General features: G+C 41.4%; 1 protein-coding gene across 2 annotated transcripts in view; it reads left to right on the top strand.

The window, feature by feature from the left end:
• TKT (transketolase) overlaps positions 1 to 15863 on the top strand; it is a 35136-nt gene that overhangs the window by 5438 nt on the left and 13835 nt on the right. Inside the window, exons 1-6 of one of the 2 annotated variants that reach the window (XM_033140892.1) lie at positions 4549 to 4639; positions 5643 to 5760; positions 6789 to 6902; positions 8198 to 8295; positions 13222 to 13413; positions 14803 to 14921. In XM_033140892.1, the coding sequence (XP_032996783.1) occupies positions 4629 to 4639; positions 5643 to 5760; positions 6789 to 6902; positions 8198 to 8295; positions 13222 to 13413; positions 14803 to 14921 (652 nt within the window). In that variant the 5' untranslated portion in view covers positions 4549 to 4628. Of the gene's footprint in view, positions 1 to 4548; positions 4640 to 5642; positions 5761 to 6788; positions 6903 to 8197; positions 8296 to 13221; positions 13414 to 14802; positions 14922 to 15863 lie in introns of those variants that run through there. The other variant, XM_033140891.1, reaches the window with a different exon arrangement.

The raw sequence follows: 15863 nt of genomic DNA, 5'->3' as shown, positions 1-15863 counted from the left end.
TGCCAGTTGTGGGAGGAGCCAGAGGTAGAAGTAGGTGATGGTGACAAACAATCCAGAGCAGGAAGGAGGAGGCAGCCTTTGTCCGTGAGGACACTTATTTTCCTTGAGCGGCAATGATCTATCCAGGTGCATGCTGAGACTATGTAACTGCCTTTTCAAGGGGACTGTGACTGTGCCCAGAACAGGCTGTGTACCTAATTCCAGGGAAAGCAATTTACTAACCTACAGGACCTCCCTCTTGTCTGGATTCAGTATCTACTTACCAGTACTGGTCCTCATAGAATTATAGAGTTGGAAGTGATCCCAAGGGTCTTCTAGTCCAACCCCCTGCAATGCAGGAATCACAACTATATATACATGACAGATGGCCACCCAACCTCTGCTTAAAAACCTTGAAGGAAGGAGAGTCCACAACCTCCCAAGGGAAACCATTCCACTGTCAAACAGCTCTTACTGTCAGAAAGTTCTTCCTGAATCTCTTTTTTTGTAACTTCAACCCATTGGTTCAAGTCCTACCCTCCAGAGCAGGAGAAAACAAGCTTGCTCCATCTACTATGTGACAGCTCTTTAGATATTTGAAGATGGCTATCATATCTCTTCTCAGTCTCCTCTTCTCCAGGCTAAACATACCTAGCTCCTTCAACCGTTCCTCAATAGACTTGGTTTCCAGACCCTTGATCATCTTGGTTGCCCACCTCTGCACATGTCCCAGCTTGTCAACATCCTTCTTAAAATGTGGTGCCCAGAATTGGACACAAGACTCCAGGTGTGGTCTGACCAAGACAGAATAGAGTGGGACTATTACTTCCCTTGATCAGAATACAGTACTTATGTTGATGCAGCCTAGAATAGCATTAGCTTTTTTTTTGCTGCTGCATCACACTGTTGACTCCTGACCTTATTATTATTTTTAACTTCTCTTGCAAGTCTGAGATTTGGCCCACCTGACCTTTTCCCTGCAACTGCTGGTTACTCATGTATATTCTTCCTTTGGAATTTCCCATTTCTTCCATTTCTTATTCATTCCCTTCTTACATCTCAGCTCATCTGTAAGTTCCTTATGTTGCCACACTGGTTTCATTAGATGCCTCCCATTTTTCATTCTTGATGGAAATGTCTGCCTTTGTGCCTTAAATATTTCACCTTTAAGAAACTCACATCCACCTTGGATGCCCTTCTCTTTTATTGTTTTGGACCATGGGACCATCCAACCCATCCCTGCATCTGGGCACTGGTCAAGGATTCAGATGACAAGGAGAAATAGAGCTAGATGGCGTCTGCGCCATGTTGCATAGTGATCGCAACTTCCTGAAGCATCCTTGCCTTTAGCTCAAGCCCTGTGTTCACAGAACTGGTAATTAGTGGCTGTAGGCTGCTGGCTGTCCTACCCAGCTGTCCCTGCATGCTCAACCTGAGCAATCTCATTGGTTTTTGCAGGTCCTTTTCAGTGCAGCAACTCAAGGTAGTCTCTTGACTACTGCTTCCTTTGCCAGCATTTGGAATAAGTGACTTTCTTAACATGGGCTCACAACCTCCATCAAGATGGTGGTGCATGTTTACAAATGTCTCTTCTTGATAAAAGCCGAAATTGGTTATTTTATGCTTTTACGTTGTTACGCCTTGCTACTCCTTTTGGGCATATTTGCCTTTGCATAATTCCACCCCACCCGCTGGCTGGCACTTGGTGCGTTTTTGCTTAATCAACTGTCCATGCTGAGTAGGCATCTTTTGTATTGCAGCTCTGTTTGTTTTGTGTTAATCCAAGCAGTTTGACCAGAACTAATAGAATTTGACGATTGAAAGAAGAGAGGTTTGATTTTCGTTTTTTTCGAAGGGGGAAAGAACAAATGGTTATTGTAGTTTCGGAGGAATATATATTTTTTAAAGAAATTGCAAGAAGGAATTTACATATGAGTGTATTTCCATAGAATTCACTGTGTTTGCATTCCTTTTCTAAAACGTGTTGTTCGTATTGGGAGTGCTGTTTGCAAATGTATAGGGGGAAAGTTATTTTGCACATTGGCCAATAGTTGAAAATCTCTAGTTTCAACAGGAATGGTTTTTTACATGGAATGTGTTGAATTTCAGATATTGGCATGTAGCTTGGCTTGTAAACTGAATTCCAGTTACTGATGGAAGCTGAAAGGTAGAGGATGTGTCTACTACGCCTTCTGCAACACCTTAGTTCATTTTGAAATCTGCTTGAAGGCTTTTGCAGAAGTCTTATGAAAATTAGTGGTACTTGCAGAACACTATTGCTTAGTGGGTTTTTGTTTTTTTGCAATATCAGTATTTTGCAATCTAATCCTAAAGCTGTTGTCATACTCCCACATACCTGTAAGTAAGCCCTGTTGAATTCAGTAAAACTTCCTTTTGAGTAGGCGTGGCTAGAACTGTGTTGTCCATCTTGCCAAGTTTAATCAGACTTGCTTCCTGGTAACCAAAGTTGCAATCCTAAGCACATTTAACATCTCCCCCTCCAGTAGATAGGTAGCTCGATTTTCAGTTTTTATATTTTATTAATATAATTTTAAACCTGCTTTAAAATGTTTTTAAAATGCTAACAATTATTGAAGTCCCCTACCACAAATATATCTACATATCTATATATCTATATCTATATATTTATATCTGTATCTATATCTAAGTGCCTAGAGGGGTAGCTGTGTTAGTCTGCTGCAGCAAAACAGCAATAAGTCTTGTCTGATGAAATGGACCCTTGCCCACTACAACATATGCTGAAATAAATTAGCTGGCATTTAAGGTGCCTCAAGATTATTTGTTGGAATTGAGAATTGTTGTGGTAAAATGTTTTTAATTGGTTGTTTTTATTTTTCAAATGTTTGCTTTCATTCCCTGTTTAATTTTTCTTCTTCTACATGTTCACCAATAGGTTTATTTTAAAAACTTTACCCCCAGAGCAGCAGTTCTTTAGAGAGATGGTTAAGTATAACATTTATAAGATTTAAGGAATGAAAGCCTTTTAAGCAAGCATGTAACGTTTACTGATTAACAGCCATGTGTAAATATTTACTAATACATGTTTTTGAGTCGTGACTTAAATCTAATTATTTTAATTCCTAGCGTGCAAGTACTTAACTTAACAAGGGATGAGCACTAACCTTTACTCCTGTTTTCTTTTTAAAAGCATTTGCATGTGTTTTAAGAAATTGTTAACGAGAGTGCTGTTCCCAAAGGGGTTTGGATTAGGAAGCAATATTTAATTGGCAGCTTGATAATAAGCACATTATATAGTGGATGCCATACAACTGTTGTATCATGTGTTTGGATTTATGATTTTAAAATGCTAACATGCATGGAAAATGTAGTCAAAGGGAAAATGCCATGTGACAGCCAAACTAGTAGACCGCTACTCTATGAACAGGATTTCTGGCTGTTAACTATTATAGCCGCCCTATAGCATGTCAGCTGACAATTCATTCCACTTTATCATTACAAGCTACTGACGCTTGTAGACTACTGTAGTGTTTAAAACTGAGCGTGATCCTGGGTCACAGACTTCAGCCATAAATTTATGAACAGTTTTACTCTAATTCTGCAGTCCTTAATACACTTATACTAGGGAGTAAGCCTCATTGAACCCAGTAGGACAGGAATGAGGAACCTCCAGCCCAGGGGGCCAATTTTGGCCTGTCAACCTTCCCCATTTGGACTGCAAAGCCATTTTGGGCAAGCCACGCTCACCTGTCCTACACCTGAGGGTCATACGGATAAGGGTGGGGGTGGGGGTCTTGGAAATGCTGCACAAAACTGGTACCCAGCACTAAGCAGGATTTCCCTCCTGGTGCATTGGCTGATGCAAAGAAAGGGTGATTCTACAGGAAACTCCCTCACACACCCAAACCTGCTCAGTTTGGCTGCACTTTCAGAACACTCAGAAGGTAGCAAAGCACTGCTAAAAGCAAGCTTTCCCTTCTTTTCAGCAGCTGTTTCACTGTAAACCCCTTGCAGTGAAACAGGTGTTAGCAGTGCCTTCCTGCCTGCTACAAACTTTGAAGTCCTGATTTCAAAGGGCAAAAAACCCTGATATCATTTGTGACAGAATGTGGGTTGACAGGTAGGCATCCTCACTCACTTGCTAAATTTGGCCCATCAGTTGGATCTGGCCTGTGGAGCCAAAAGTTTTCTCCACACTTGAAGCAGGGCTAAGTAATCATACATAGGGTTGAGCTGTAAAATTCTGTTACATATATTAAAATAAATGATACATTATTGACAAGTCCAAATTCTGAAATCCAGATGCCTTGCTTATGGAATGCTGTTATACTATCTATAATTAACTGTATGCATTCTTATAAATTGTGTATTTTAGAGACAAAGTAAATCACACTCCAGGGTAATGCTTGCTTTCTCAGTTTCTTCAATCCCTAGAAATGTTAATTTCTAGTTTCCCTGTTCAGGGTAGGCAATATCTTAAAAGGGTATGACAAATGTTCACAAATGAAAAATGAAGTGGGGGGGGGGGGAGAGAAATTCCCACTCCATTCAAAAGCCCACTCCAATCTATGGAGGTTTTTCTTTTTCTTTTTAAGGCAAGTTGGGGCTTTTAGAAACCTCTTAAAGAAATTAGTTTAACAACTGTGGAGAATCTCTCTTGCTGCCCGAACATGATGCTCAGGTGTGGTACTATAAGAATTGTTTGCTGTTGATCCTTAAGATCACATTGGGATACATAGGAGGAGGAAGCAAGCCACTTCAAGTTTATACTAGGTTAAACAGAATTGTACTTGTTTCTTGTCCTGAAATAGCCTAATAATCTGCAGTGCTAGAAAGGGCATCTCTCCTGTTCATGTTCCTTTTACATGATTATTTTGCAAACCAACTGAAACCCTTCCCTGAAGCTCAGTAGAAAATCATAGATATCATGCTCCTTCACAATGTCATTGAAATCCCTGCTAAAAATCTCCTTCAGCTCGTGCTCTCTAAAGAGAGAAAGCATATCCAATGTCATAATGCACCAATTTGTTTTCTGGAGCTTAACTTTCCTTTATAAGTGCTCATTAAAACTTAACATCTAGTCAGATAAGTGCTCTTTCAAAGTCCCTTTCAATCAGGAGTGGCTAACTTGTGTCCTTTCAGATGTTGCTGGACTACACTCCCATCATCCTGGTTGGGGCTGGTGAGAAGTGGAGCCCAGCGGCATCTAGGCGGCGAATACCCTTTAGCCATGTATATAAACCATAGGCGAGGAGCCATCTTTGCAAAATACTTGAAGTATTGTCAGGGCTTCGTTCAGGTCAAGGAGATCTCCTTGGGCCTTTCACAGGAAATGAAGCTTTTCTCTAAAAGTAGGTGAATGTGTAACTTCATGAACACAATAACTGCTGATTCTGATGCTCTTTCTTGATCTTAGTGGAGAGAAAGTAGCTCAAGCTGTCCTGTCGCTAAAGCTTACATTTCGGCATCCATTTTGGGGGACATAACACGACATTCTCTTCTCTCAACTGATCAGAGCTAATGGACACTAGGATGATAGTAGATGGAAGGAGTTCTCATAGGCACTTCTAAAGGCGCATTTCCCTGTGGAAGCCTGGAAGGATGAGCATGTTGGTGTTTCAGTGACAGGAATGTGACCTGACAAGAGGCTGCAGTTGTAACGCTCTGTGTGCTTTGATTTGCAGCCACCCAACGTCATGTTGCAGTGCTGCAGAAATCATGTCTGTGCTGTTTTTCCATACCATGAGGTACAAGCCACAGGATCCCAGAAATCCTAACAATGACCGGTTTGTTCTTTCCAAGGTAAGAGCTAGATCTTTTTCATTACTCTCCTGACGGCTAGCTCTGATTGAATACTGTACTCTGTTTCCTCAGCAGTGCTCTTATACAACAATGCAAAAAAAACCCAAGAATTTCTTTGCCATCCATCACAATTTCGGCGCTGACCCTTGGATTCATGCACTTGTTTCAAACTCCTTGGGCTTTTGAGATATTGGCTCAAATGCCAGTTAAGTTAGTCACACCTAAAGTCCTATTGGAATCAGTAGGACAAGTAGCCAACTGGACATTAATTTCAGTGGAACTTGAAATTCAGCCGGCTGTCTTTTGCTTTGGGCTGTTATTCCTTATCTCTACCTCTTTATACACGTTGAGATGGGCAGTGGGGCTCAAACTCACTTATGAAGAGAAGCAAACCATTAACCAGGAGGCCCCATATATTGCAGGATCCTTGGGATTTTGTTTTCTCATCTCTCACTTTGGGCATTTGCTTCTCTCTACAATGAGCAGAACAGAGTAGGGACCAGGAGAAAGTATTTGCAGCCTTCTGGTCTTTGACTTCAAAGATTTTTTTTCACTTTGCACATGTAGACATACCTACTTTTTAAAACTTTCCTTTATTCCTGTTCTAACTGCTTGTCTGCTCCCACCCTCTTTTTCATTACTTCCTACTCCTGTTTGCCATGCTGTTTCCTATTCTAGAACTGCCATCCCCATTTCCCCCTTCTACTAGTTCACTGTCCCTTTTTGCCTCATTTAAACTCTCTGATTTGAATAAGACCCTTCAGCTGAGACCATGTCACTAGTATGATATCTAATGGTTTTTCTCCTCAATAGTTAAAAGTTAAACACACACACACACACAAGCTTTGCTGCATCAAGCAAAAATCCCATCTAGTCTAGCATCCTGTTCTCGCTGTAGACAACCAGATGCCTGCAAGCAGAACATGAGGGCAACATGTTGACATGAGCATTTCCATATCCTTGCATGCTATTTGGCCTTTCTTAAGATGGTCTGCAATTGTTGATTTTGTTTCTTCCCCTTTGTCTAGGGTCATGCAGCCCCAATCTTATATGCTGCCTGGGCTGAAGCAGGCTTCCTCCATGAATCAGAGTTATTAAACCTGAGGAAGATTGATTCCATTTTGGAAGGCCACCCTGTGCCAGTGAGTATTTCGGGAAAACGCAGGGAGATTGCCTTAGGAATAAAAAAGTTTGTGCACCTTTTACACTGTCAACATCTGGTTCGTAGTGATAGTTTAGCAATGGTTTAGGTAACAGAAATAAACCCATGGGTTGACAACAAATGAAGTATAATTAAAGGTGGGGGTTTTCCCCCGTGAAAGCAACCAAAGAAGATTACTTTTACATTTTTGAAGGGCGCTCAATGCCTTTACTTTCATGCATGTCAATATTAGCTATGGTATTAAAACGGGCTACTTTTTATGATGCTCCGACACATCTCTCATACCTCTGAGAATCGATGGATGCTTCATCACAATACCCACCCAAATCCCCTCCACATACTGCCGCTGCCTCCCCTAGATGCAGAAGCCCATGGCAGTGGCTGTAGAGTTTGATCTCTCGCCCTCTTCTCTTGAACGTGGTAGAAGGGCAGATCCATGGACAGTTGCCTTTGGACTGATGTTAAGAGGGAGCGTCGCCAGGCACAGGTTCACCTAATGAGAAGCTGTTTTTGAAATGTACAGTTGATCAAGATGTTCAGCATGCTTTCTTTGTTAGAATCTATTTAACATGGCCATTGCAACAGCTGCGAGCTAAGAGCAGAAAATGGGGCTTTAAATATTTGGGGCAGGTGCAGCTTTTGTATCTCAGACCTTCAGGGATGTATAGGTTATGACTGCAAAGTAATACTTAACCCCTGACACACCTGTATTGCTTTAATTTACTCATGTAGGGTTGCATCCGGTGCTGCTGATCTGCTCATACAACATACTACCACTTGCACATGGAAATGTCTGCTTCCTCTTCCCCGCAGCCCCTTGTGCACCCTCAAAATCTGATATGTAGGGGTAGTAGTCTTGTTGCACGAATGGAACTCCAGTTGTATTGGATGCAACCCATAGGCTCTTCTCGTGACTTTCTGAAGTGCCCAGAGGGGAGTGCTTGATCTGGCAGCTAAGGCTGACTAAGGGCCAGATTTCAAGGGCAGGTGGGGTTGAGTGGGGTACGGTACTTAGATAATATAGATGGCTAAAAAGGTGAGTATTGGTGGTGCAAAGGTGAGTTTCGCAAATTGGTCTTAAGAGAGTTAGGCTGGTATCTGCACTAGATGTACCTGTGGGAACCTTGGGTCAGGGTTGAACATGCAGCCTGATCTGTGAATGCTTACTTGGAAGTAAGCTCAACTGGGCTCAGTGTTGGTGTGCCTAGGATTGAAAACTTAGGGTTTATGAAGTAGGTATTCTTTTTATTACATGGTATTTCTTCTTATTTTTAGAAACAAGCATTCACTGATGTAGCTACTGGATCACTTGGTCAAGGATTGGGTGCTGCATGCGGTATGGCCTACACCGGGAAGTATTTTGACAAAGCCAGGTATCTTGAAAATATTTCACCTTCTTTGCTTGCATGGAGGTATATGGGTGGATAAGGAAATGAAGCTGTTACACAATCAAGTCTCCAATCTCAATCTCCAATCCAACCTCAGGTTTGAGAATGCAGACCCTGCTAAATTAACAAGATTCATCTGTTGTTAAATTGGGCACAGACCAAAGAAATGCCAAATCTGGCCCACAACCTTTTGAATTGCAATTATAGCTTGTTCAGTGCCCATGTATGCATGAGAGAAAGAGCGAGAATCTCCATACCTCTGCAGAAATAATGCTAGTGACAATGGAATAGAAAGGTGACTTTATATGAAAGCAGTATTTAACTTGAGCGGAAGCAAATTTTGTTCAAAGATTGTTATGGCAACACAGCATTGTCCAACAAAAGTAGGTGTTAGAGGATATTATGCAGAAGAACCCTGTTGTGCAATTTGTAGAGAGTTCAAGGGCAATAGTCCTGTTAGAACTGGTATGAAAATCTTCATGTGGTGTTAAAGAAAAGTAGATATCCAAAGGCATTCGTCTGTGTGTGTTGGGGAAGTTGATGTATTTTATGTGACAGTATTAGAGCATGAAAATCTGGGTTGCTGAGTAAATGCAATTTTACATTGCACACTTCACTTGCTTGAAAGCTTTTCTGTGTACAATGATGTGCTGATCTTAATGCAGCCTGGCAGGTGGTATTCATAGAAAGACTTTATCTCTGCCTACGGTTGGTGCTCACTGGCTCTTTGCACGTCATGCTGCAGAATAGCCAGGGTTTTGTAAAATTGCAATTTAGCTAGGTAACTAATAAAGTTTGCAGATATGTGCTCTAACACAAATGATATTTACTGTAGATGATAGCATGAACTGCTCTCATCAGTATTTATTCATTTTTATTCCTGCCTTGCTGTATTATTGCCAGCTTGCTATATTCACACACCCCACCTCACCTCTCACACAAATACATTTAATTTGCAGACTAATGTTTTGGCAAATAGACAAATCAGCCCAGAAATCATACAGTCATCTGTAAAGTATTTGAGGAAGTAGGAAATGCAGAAAAGCTAAATTTGGGGGGGGGGCACAGGGGACCGGGACCCTGTCACTTGGAGTTGAGTTTGATTCACAAAATCTTAAGGCTGAGAGAGGGATGTTAAGTCCATCTAGGATTGTCAACTTTGTTCCATCAGCCTCCTAGGCCTTTTAACAGCTGCATATTAGGTTTAAATACTGGCAGTTTAAATACTGTTGCCAGTGCATTCCCCATCATGAGATACTGGGATGGGTAGCAAATCACGCATTAAATGTCAACCTGTCTGCCAGAAAGAAATGGCATCAAATTACACAATGCAGCAGTTACTTCACAGTGGCTCTTTCTATTCCTTGCTCTGTCCCCACCAAGACGCATCACAATCCATATTGGCCTTGGCTCATTTGAAAAAAAAAACACCATAAAGTAGAACTGTCACCTGATTAAAGAAATGCTAGTTACTTGATCATATGGTTTTTAGTTGACTATAACTATGTAAATTTGCATCAGAATAAACAACAATGCAAGCATACTCTTGAATGCCTGCACGTGTTGCAGTAGGCGCCATCTTACTAGAGACCTTCCATCCTCTGTAAGAGAGAGGGGACGGGGGATGCCTCTTCAAAGACAACACCTGTCACCTGCAGCTTTTTCTAAGAACGTTTTTAAAACCAGTTCTTTTGCTTTGCTTTTTAAAACTTACAGACCTCTTAAATAAGCCCATAGAAGTTACTAGCCTGCCTGCAGAAATGTTTACAAGCTTGCTGGTGGCTAGCAAAGGATGGATGGAGAGCTCTGTTCCCTTTGCAACAAGCCTGTGGCATTTGTGTGCTGGAAGTCAACAGGGAAAGGGTTTCCATCCTCCGGCAGCTCCCTTAGTCTCTCTGCTGGATGCTCAGTAGGGACAGACTCGTCTATCCCTCTGTTAACACCACACACTTGCCTGCTTAGAATTGCATCATGCACTCAACCTGCATGCAGTTCCTAATCACTTGTGGCTACTAGGCTAGTGCTTAAATGCAAGGCTGAGTCTTGGGCACCTTTGTAATAAACCAAAAGATTTCTAATCTATATTAATATAATCAGCCGTACCAAGAAGGAACATTGCTCTGCAAGACTATCGCTCCCAGTGCTTTTACTTGTGGCAGATGCTAATGACATGAAAGAAGTGGGGGTAAACCCAGTATAATGGAAGTGGGGCTTAACCTTTTATTTAACTGTAGTAGGCCACAACGGAGGGCCAAATTAAACATGACTCTAAATGCATTTGGAAGTTGCATTTGTATGTTTGTTTGTTTTGTTTTTTAAACAGCTAATAGGGATATGTGGGTGGGAAATTCTATCGTCTGCTGAATATGCCTCATGCTGTCGCTTCAACCCAGAAAGGGAGTTTCCATTGGTGCTGGTTGGAGCTATGAACTATAAAACAAGCGAACAAAACTTCAAGCATTTTAGCGTCCCGACTTGTTTTCCCTTGAGATATATAGCAGTTACAGTATTACAGGTTAAGCATTTAGACTCAAATATACATACATATTAAATAATGTGCAAATCCTTGCCTCTGGCTGGATAGATTATAAGCAGCACTTGTTAAGTAATAGCTGAGCTTTCCCAAGGATTTTGCTGAGTCACAGTGATGGTGTGTTTAGCAGGCACGCATTCATTCCAGCTTTACAGTAAGAGTCATTGTTACAGCACCTTTTCCCCCTCAAGGTTACATTCTCGTTCTACAATAATTGGCACTAATGACTCACAGCTTCCCTCTGGTTACTCATTTTGATTACCTTTAGGTGAGGCTTTGACTTAGGCGGAAAAACCAAAAGTAGAGAATAATGTGTGTTTCAGATTATTCTTGCTGCTCTTTACGAGCTCTTTAAATACTTTCTAGGGCACATGGGCACACATTATTAGGCCTCTTAACAACCGCAGCAGCCTACAGAAACAAATGAAGTTAGTTCAGTGAACTACACTAGGAGGGGTTGAATTTTGGCCTTAAAAACTTGCATTATGGAGCTGAATAATACTTGTCTGCAGCCCTGTTTCTCATGGTGTGCGACTATGAACAAAAGCTGTCCTCTCAGGGCATGTTTATGTTAGAATCCTAATATTAATCTGTAGTGCTTAAGGTCCCAGTAGACGCAACTGTATTTCAGTGGCGTCCTGTCTAAATCTGGAGGTAGCATATAGCCATCATGATTGTAGCAGCTAATAGCCTTTTATATTCTATGAATTTGTCTAATCTAGGCTAGTGGCTGCTACCATATCCTGCAGCAGCTCATTCCATAGGCTCATTCCAAAAAGGGAGGAGGGGGGCTTTCTAATAAGAACAATACTTCCCACGATTCTTGGGGAGCGGGAGAAGCCATGACATTTAAGGCAGCTTTATGTCTGTAGTGCGAGCCTGATCATAGACCAGGACATTGGAGAGCACCCACAAGCCTTGTGTGACCTGTCGAACCAAATCCCCAAATGCAGGCATAAATCTCGTGTCCATACCTCTGGGGATTGCAGCCATAAGAAATATGGCATAGCTAGCTTAAAGCTTTTATCTGCACACGTGTAAGTTTTCTGTGATTACATTGACACAGCCCTAAAAATTGTGTTTACTTCCTCCTGTCTTCAAAACTGGCTCGTTATTTTAAATTAGATTTTAAAATTATGTTTTGGTGACTATTTTCCGGAACACATTTGCTGGATTGCTGGTAGAAACAGAAAGCTGGACTAGATGAGCCTTTGTCTGATTCACCTTTTAGGCTCATAGACTTTATTTTATGACGCATCCGGTACTATCAATCACTTAAGCTTTTTCAGTATAAATGAGTCACGAACCAACACAAAAAAGACATTTGGATCGACCCATCTAATGAGGATTGTGTACTTTCTCTCTGATTAAAGGAATAAATCCAAATAAACTGGCCTTTGTGATTTGTTTTGAGAAGCTCAGTTTTCTGCTGCCAGAACAGAAATAACCCAAGACATCTTAATGCCTTTAGTATCATACACCCAGAGAGCATGCTTTGGAAACATTATAGCAGCCTTTCACAAACTTGAGTCCCCAGATGTTGTTGGACTACAACTCCCATCATTCTTAGCTACCAGGACCAGTGGTCAGGGATGATGGAAGTTGTGGTCCAACAACATCTGGGGACCCAAGTTTGAGAAAGGCTGTGTAATAGCATGCCAAGCACACTCGTTCTGGCTGCTGTGCTGAACTGTAGCAAAGTCAGCGGTGGGAAACTTAAGGCTTTTCAGATGTTGCTGGACTAGAAACTTCTGTCCAGCATGGCCATTGCTCAGAGATAGTTAGCATTGTAGTCCAAGGGCATATGGGCAGCCACAAGTTTCCTGCCCCTGTCCTAATGGTGAAACCGAATGTAACGGCAGCAGGTCTGTGTTGAAATCCAGTTCTTCCCCAGCCACACAGGAAGCTGGGGGTGGAGGCAGGGTCTGAATTTAAGAATAAAAGGAAGTGATATACCAGACTTTCACATGGCTGTCACTTGAAGTTTCCCCGATACCAAAAGTTTGTCAAGCTAGGAAGCATGTGCCTGGCATGATGGGCTGTAGAGATGTAAGTCACGGGGGTGTCCTGTGCCCCCTGCCTACCTTTTGCTCTTGCCAGATCTATTTTCTCCAGATACACAGATATGCTGCTGTAACACCTAACTAGGTTATGTAATAACAATGCAACAAACAATGGTAAAAAGAAAAGAAAGTATTTGAAAGCAAAATTCCTCAAAATCTATGCAGGAAGAGTGTCATTTAAAGGAAAAAATGTTTCATTGGAGCTACTGTTGTATTGTCCATGCTGTGTAGGCTTCTCTGAAAAAGTGTTTTTCCTCCTTTGTCAACTTATGGTACTGAATATTTAGTCCCCGCTTTTTGTTGTTCAATATGCAGCTACCGTGTTTATTGTGTCCTTGGTGATGGAGAATTGTCTGAAGGTTCAGTTTGGGAGGCAATGGCCTTTGCTGGGTTCTACAAGCTGGATAATTTGGTTGCTATTCTTGACATTAACCGACTGGGACAAAGTGACCCTGCGCCTCTGCAGCATCATGTTGAAATCTACCAAAAACGTTGTGAAGCCTTTGGGTATGTATGTATGTATGTATGTATGTATGTATGTATTTGAGAAATATATAGTGTCTTCAACCTTGGTTGCTCTGTACTCTTCTCAATTAATGGATTGAGTTTGGAGGATTATTAAATGCAGAATCAAAATCTCTATGGGCAGCAATCTTCCCACAGGCCTCTCCCACTAAAGGAAGAGGGCATTTCCCCCTGATTCCTCCCTCAAAATTCCTGTGCTCTCTGAAAAGCTGCTATAGAGTGTCAGGGTACAGAGTACATGGGGCTACACGTAGAAGGCAGATTTGGTGAAAATCACCTTGCCTCCTTCTTGTACTAGGAGCCTCCACTGACTCTCAATTCCTTCCACAAACAGAGAAGTCTGCATCCAACTTGGAGCCATGATAGCCAATATAAAGGTATCATAAATACAGTAAAATAAAGGGCAATACGGGTTGTTAAATTTTGTCCAGGAGTCAGTCCGTTCTTTCATTTGAAGAGCACAAAATGGCAAGGAAGTGTTTATTTCTGGCTCTGTTGAAATTTGTCACATTTGAGGAAACTGACTTTCCTCACTCCTTAAAACACGCTTAAAGGCCCCATTGAACTATTTGAGCCTTTAGGTCACATAGGTGTTGCCTCTATTTCAGAGAGGATTTATTGTTATAGAGTCTTGTGTCCTTAACAAGTATTCTAGACCTTGCTTTAGTTTATAGTTATTTTAATAAAGTGGCTAAATGGGTTGCAGGTAGCTTATAGCCTTTGAGCCCAAAAGAGTATGGGATAGTAAGTGGGAAAAGTAAAAATCTATTATTCAGAGAGATAATTCTTGCTTTTTGCAAAGGTCCTTTATGCTTATGAATACTTGGAAGATATTTATCTTTTAGTCCATGATACACTCTTGCCTAATATTCTTAACTACTGTTTCTTTTATTATTCGTTTATAAAGGTTAGACTGAATATGCTAGGACCAAAATTTGCTACTGTTCAGTGTGCCATAAGTCAGAGACGAGGACGAATAAGCTACTGCTATAAGCCCAAAATGTAACATTTTCTGATTCTGAAACTGTGTGCTCATTCTTAAGCATCCAGGAGAGCTTGGTCTTAATTTCTTTCAAACTGCAGCTCCTCAGGACGCATGGCAAACTACTTTTTGATACTGAGGAGGCATTACAAAGCGAACTCTGATACAGCTTGGGCTTGACTGTTCAAAAAACACTTTGGTGCACTTAAGCTACTTTTTGGATCTTAGCTGCATCTTGCAACAAAAATGCCATAGTATAGCTTATTAATAATATACAACTATATTTACCAGTTCAGTGCTTGCTTTTGCTTATTTGGCACGGAGCTCTTATAAAAAGCTTTGCCTCTGCAAATCCTTTTAAAAGCTAATCTGTTTGTTTGCATTCCTAGCTGGCATGCTATCGTCGTTGATGGGCACAGTGTGGAGGAACTGTGCAAAGCCTTTGGCCAGGCCAAACATCAGCCAACTGCAATTATTGCCAAGACTTATAAAGGCAAAGGAATAACAGGTGATGCCAGGCTGCAGACTTTTCAGCTGAGCAGCAGCTACTGCTATGATTTGCTTGTTAATAGTATTTCTAGCCACTTTTTTTAAAATTAAGGATAAGGATGATGATAAGGAATTACATAGTGCTTTCAGAATGCTTATATTGTCATGTAATCCTTACAGCAACCCTGCATAACGTTAACGCTGTTTTGCTGAAAGGGGTCTGAGACTGACAGAGTGCTTTGCCTATGACCACCTAGTAAGTTCAAGGCAGGTGTGAGGTTCAAAAGCAGGGGTTTCCTGACTACAAGTTCAGTCTTTTCACCACTATGCTACACCAACTATCACATTTATTTATCATGTATATATGTATTCATATTATATGAATGAAAGAGAAATAAATGTGATAGTTGGTGTAGCATAGTGGTGAAAAGACTGAGCTACAAGTCAATATATATATATACAGTGGTACCCCGTGTTATGTACATGATCCGTTCCAGATTGTGCTACGTAACACAGGCATGCGTAACGTGAATGCTCCTCCCAAAAGAAAAAACATGGAAGTAGCGCAAAGTGCGCAGAAGTATTCTGCGCATCTGGGGGTTGCGCGTGCGCTCCGGAAATGCTTCCAGGTTGCGGGCGTTCTTAACTCGAACCTCCACAACCCGGGGTTCCACTGTATATTGCTTGATTGCAGAAAACCTCATTGTCATTAATGATCCCATTAGAAAATGCTTAAGCCACATCAGTAAGTGTGAAAGGCTTGATTTCCCCCGGTAAGACTTCAGTGTGAACCAGTTCTTTGAAATCAGTTCCTCACTCAAGCTGAAACATTTCTGCATTTGCAGGTGACTAAAATGGCAAGATGGCTGACAGCTTATTACAGAGTGGCATGTCACCTTCCAGGCATTGCAGGAGTACAGCTCCCTCTTTTCCTGAGCATTGGTCAGCGGTGTAGCTAACT

Source organism: Lacerta agilis, chromosome 2 (genome assembly GCF_009819535.1).
Source record: "Lacerta agilis isolate rLacAgi1 chromosome 2, rLacAgi1.pri, whole genome shotgun sequence".
NCBI classification, from domain to species: domain Eukaryota; kingdom Metazoa; phylum Chordata; class Lepidosauria; order Squamata; family Lacertidae; genus Lacerta; species Lacerta agilis.
Note: the sequence above shows the minus strand (reverse complement) of the source record. Positions and strands in the feature narration are given on the sequence as shown.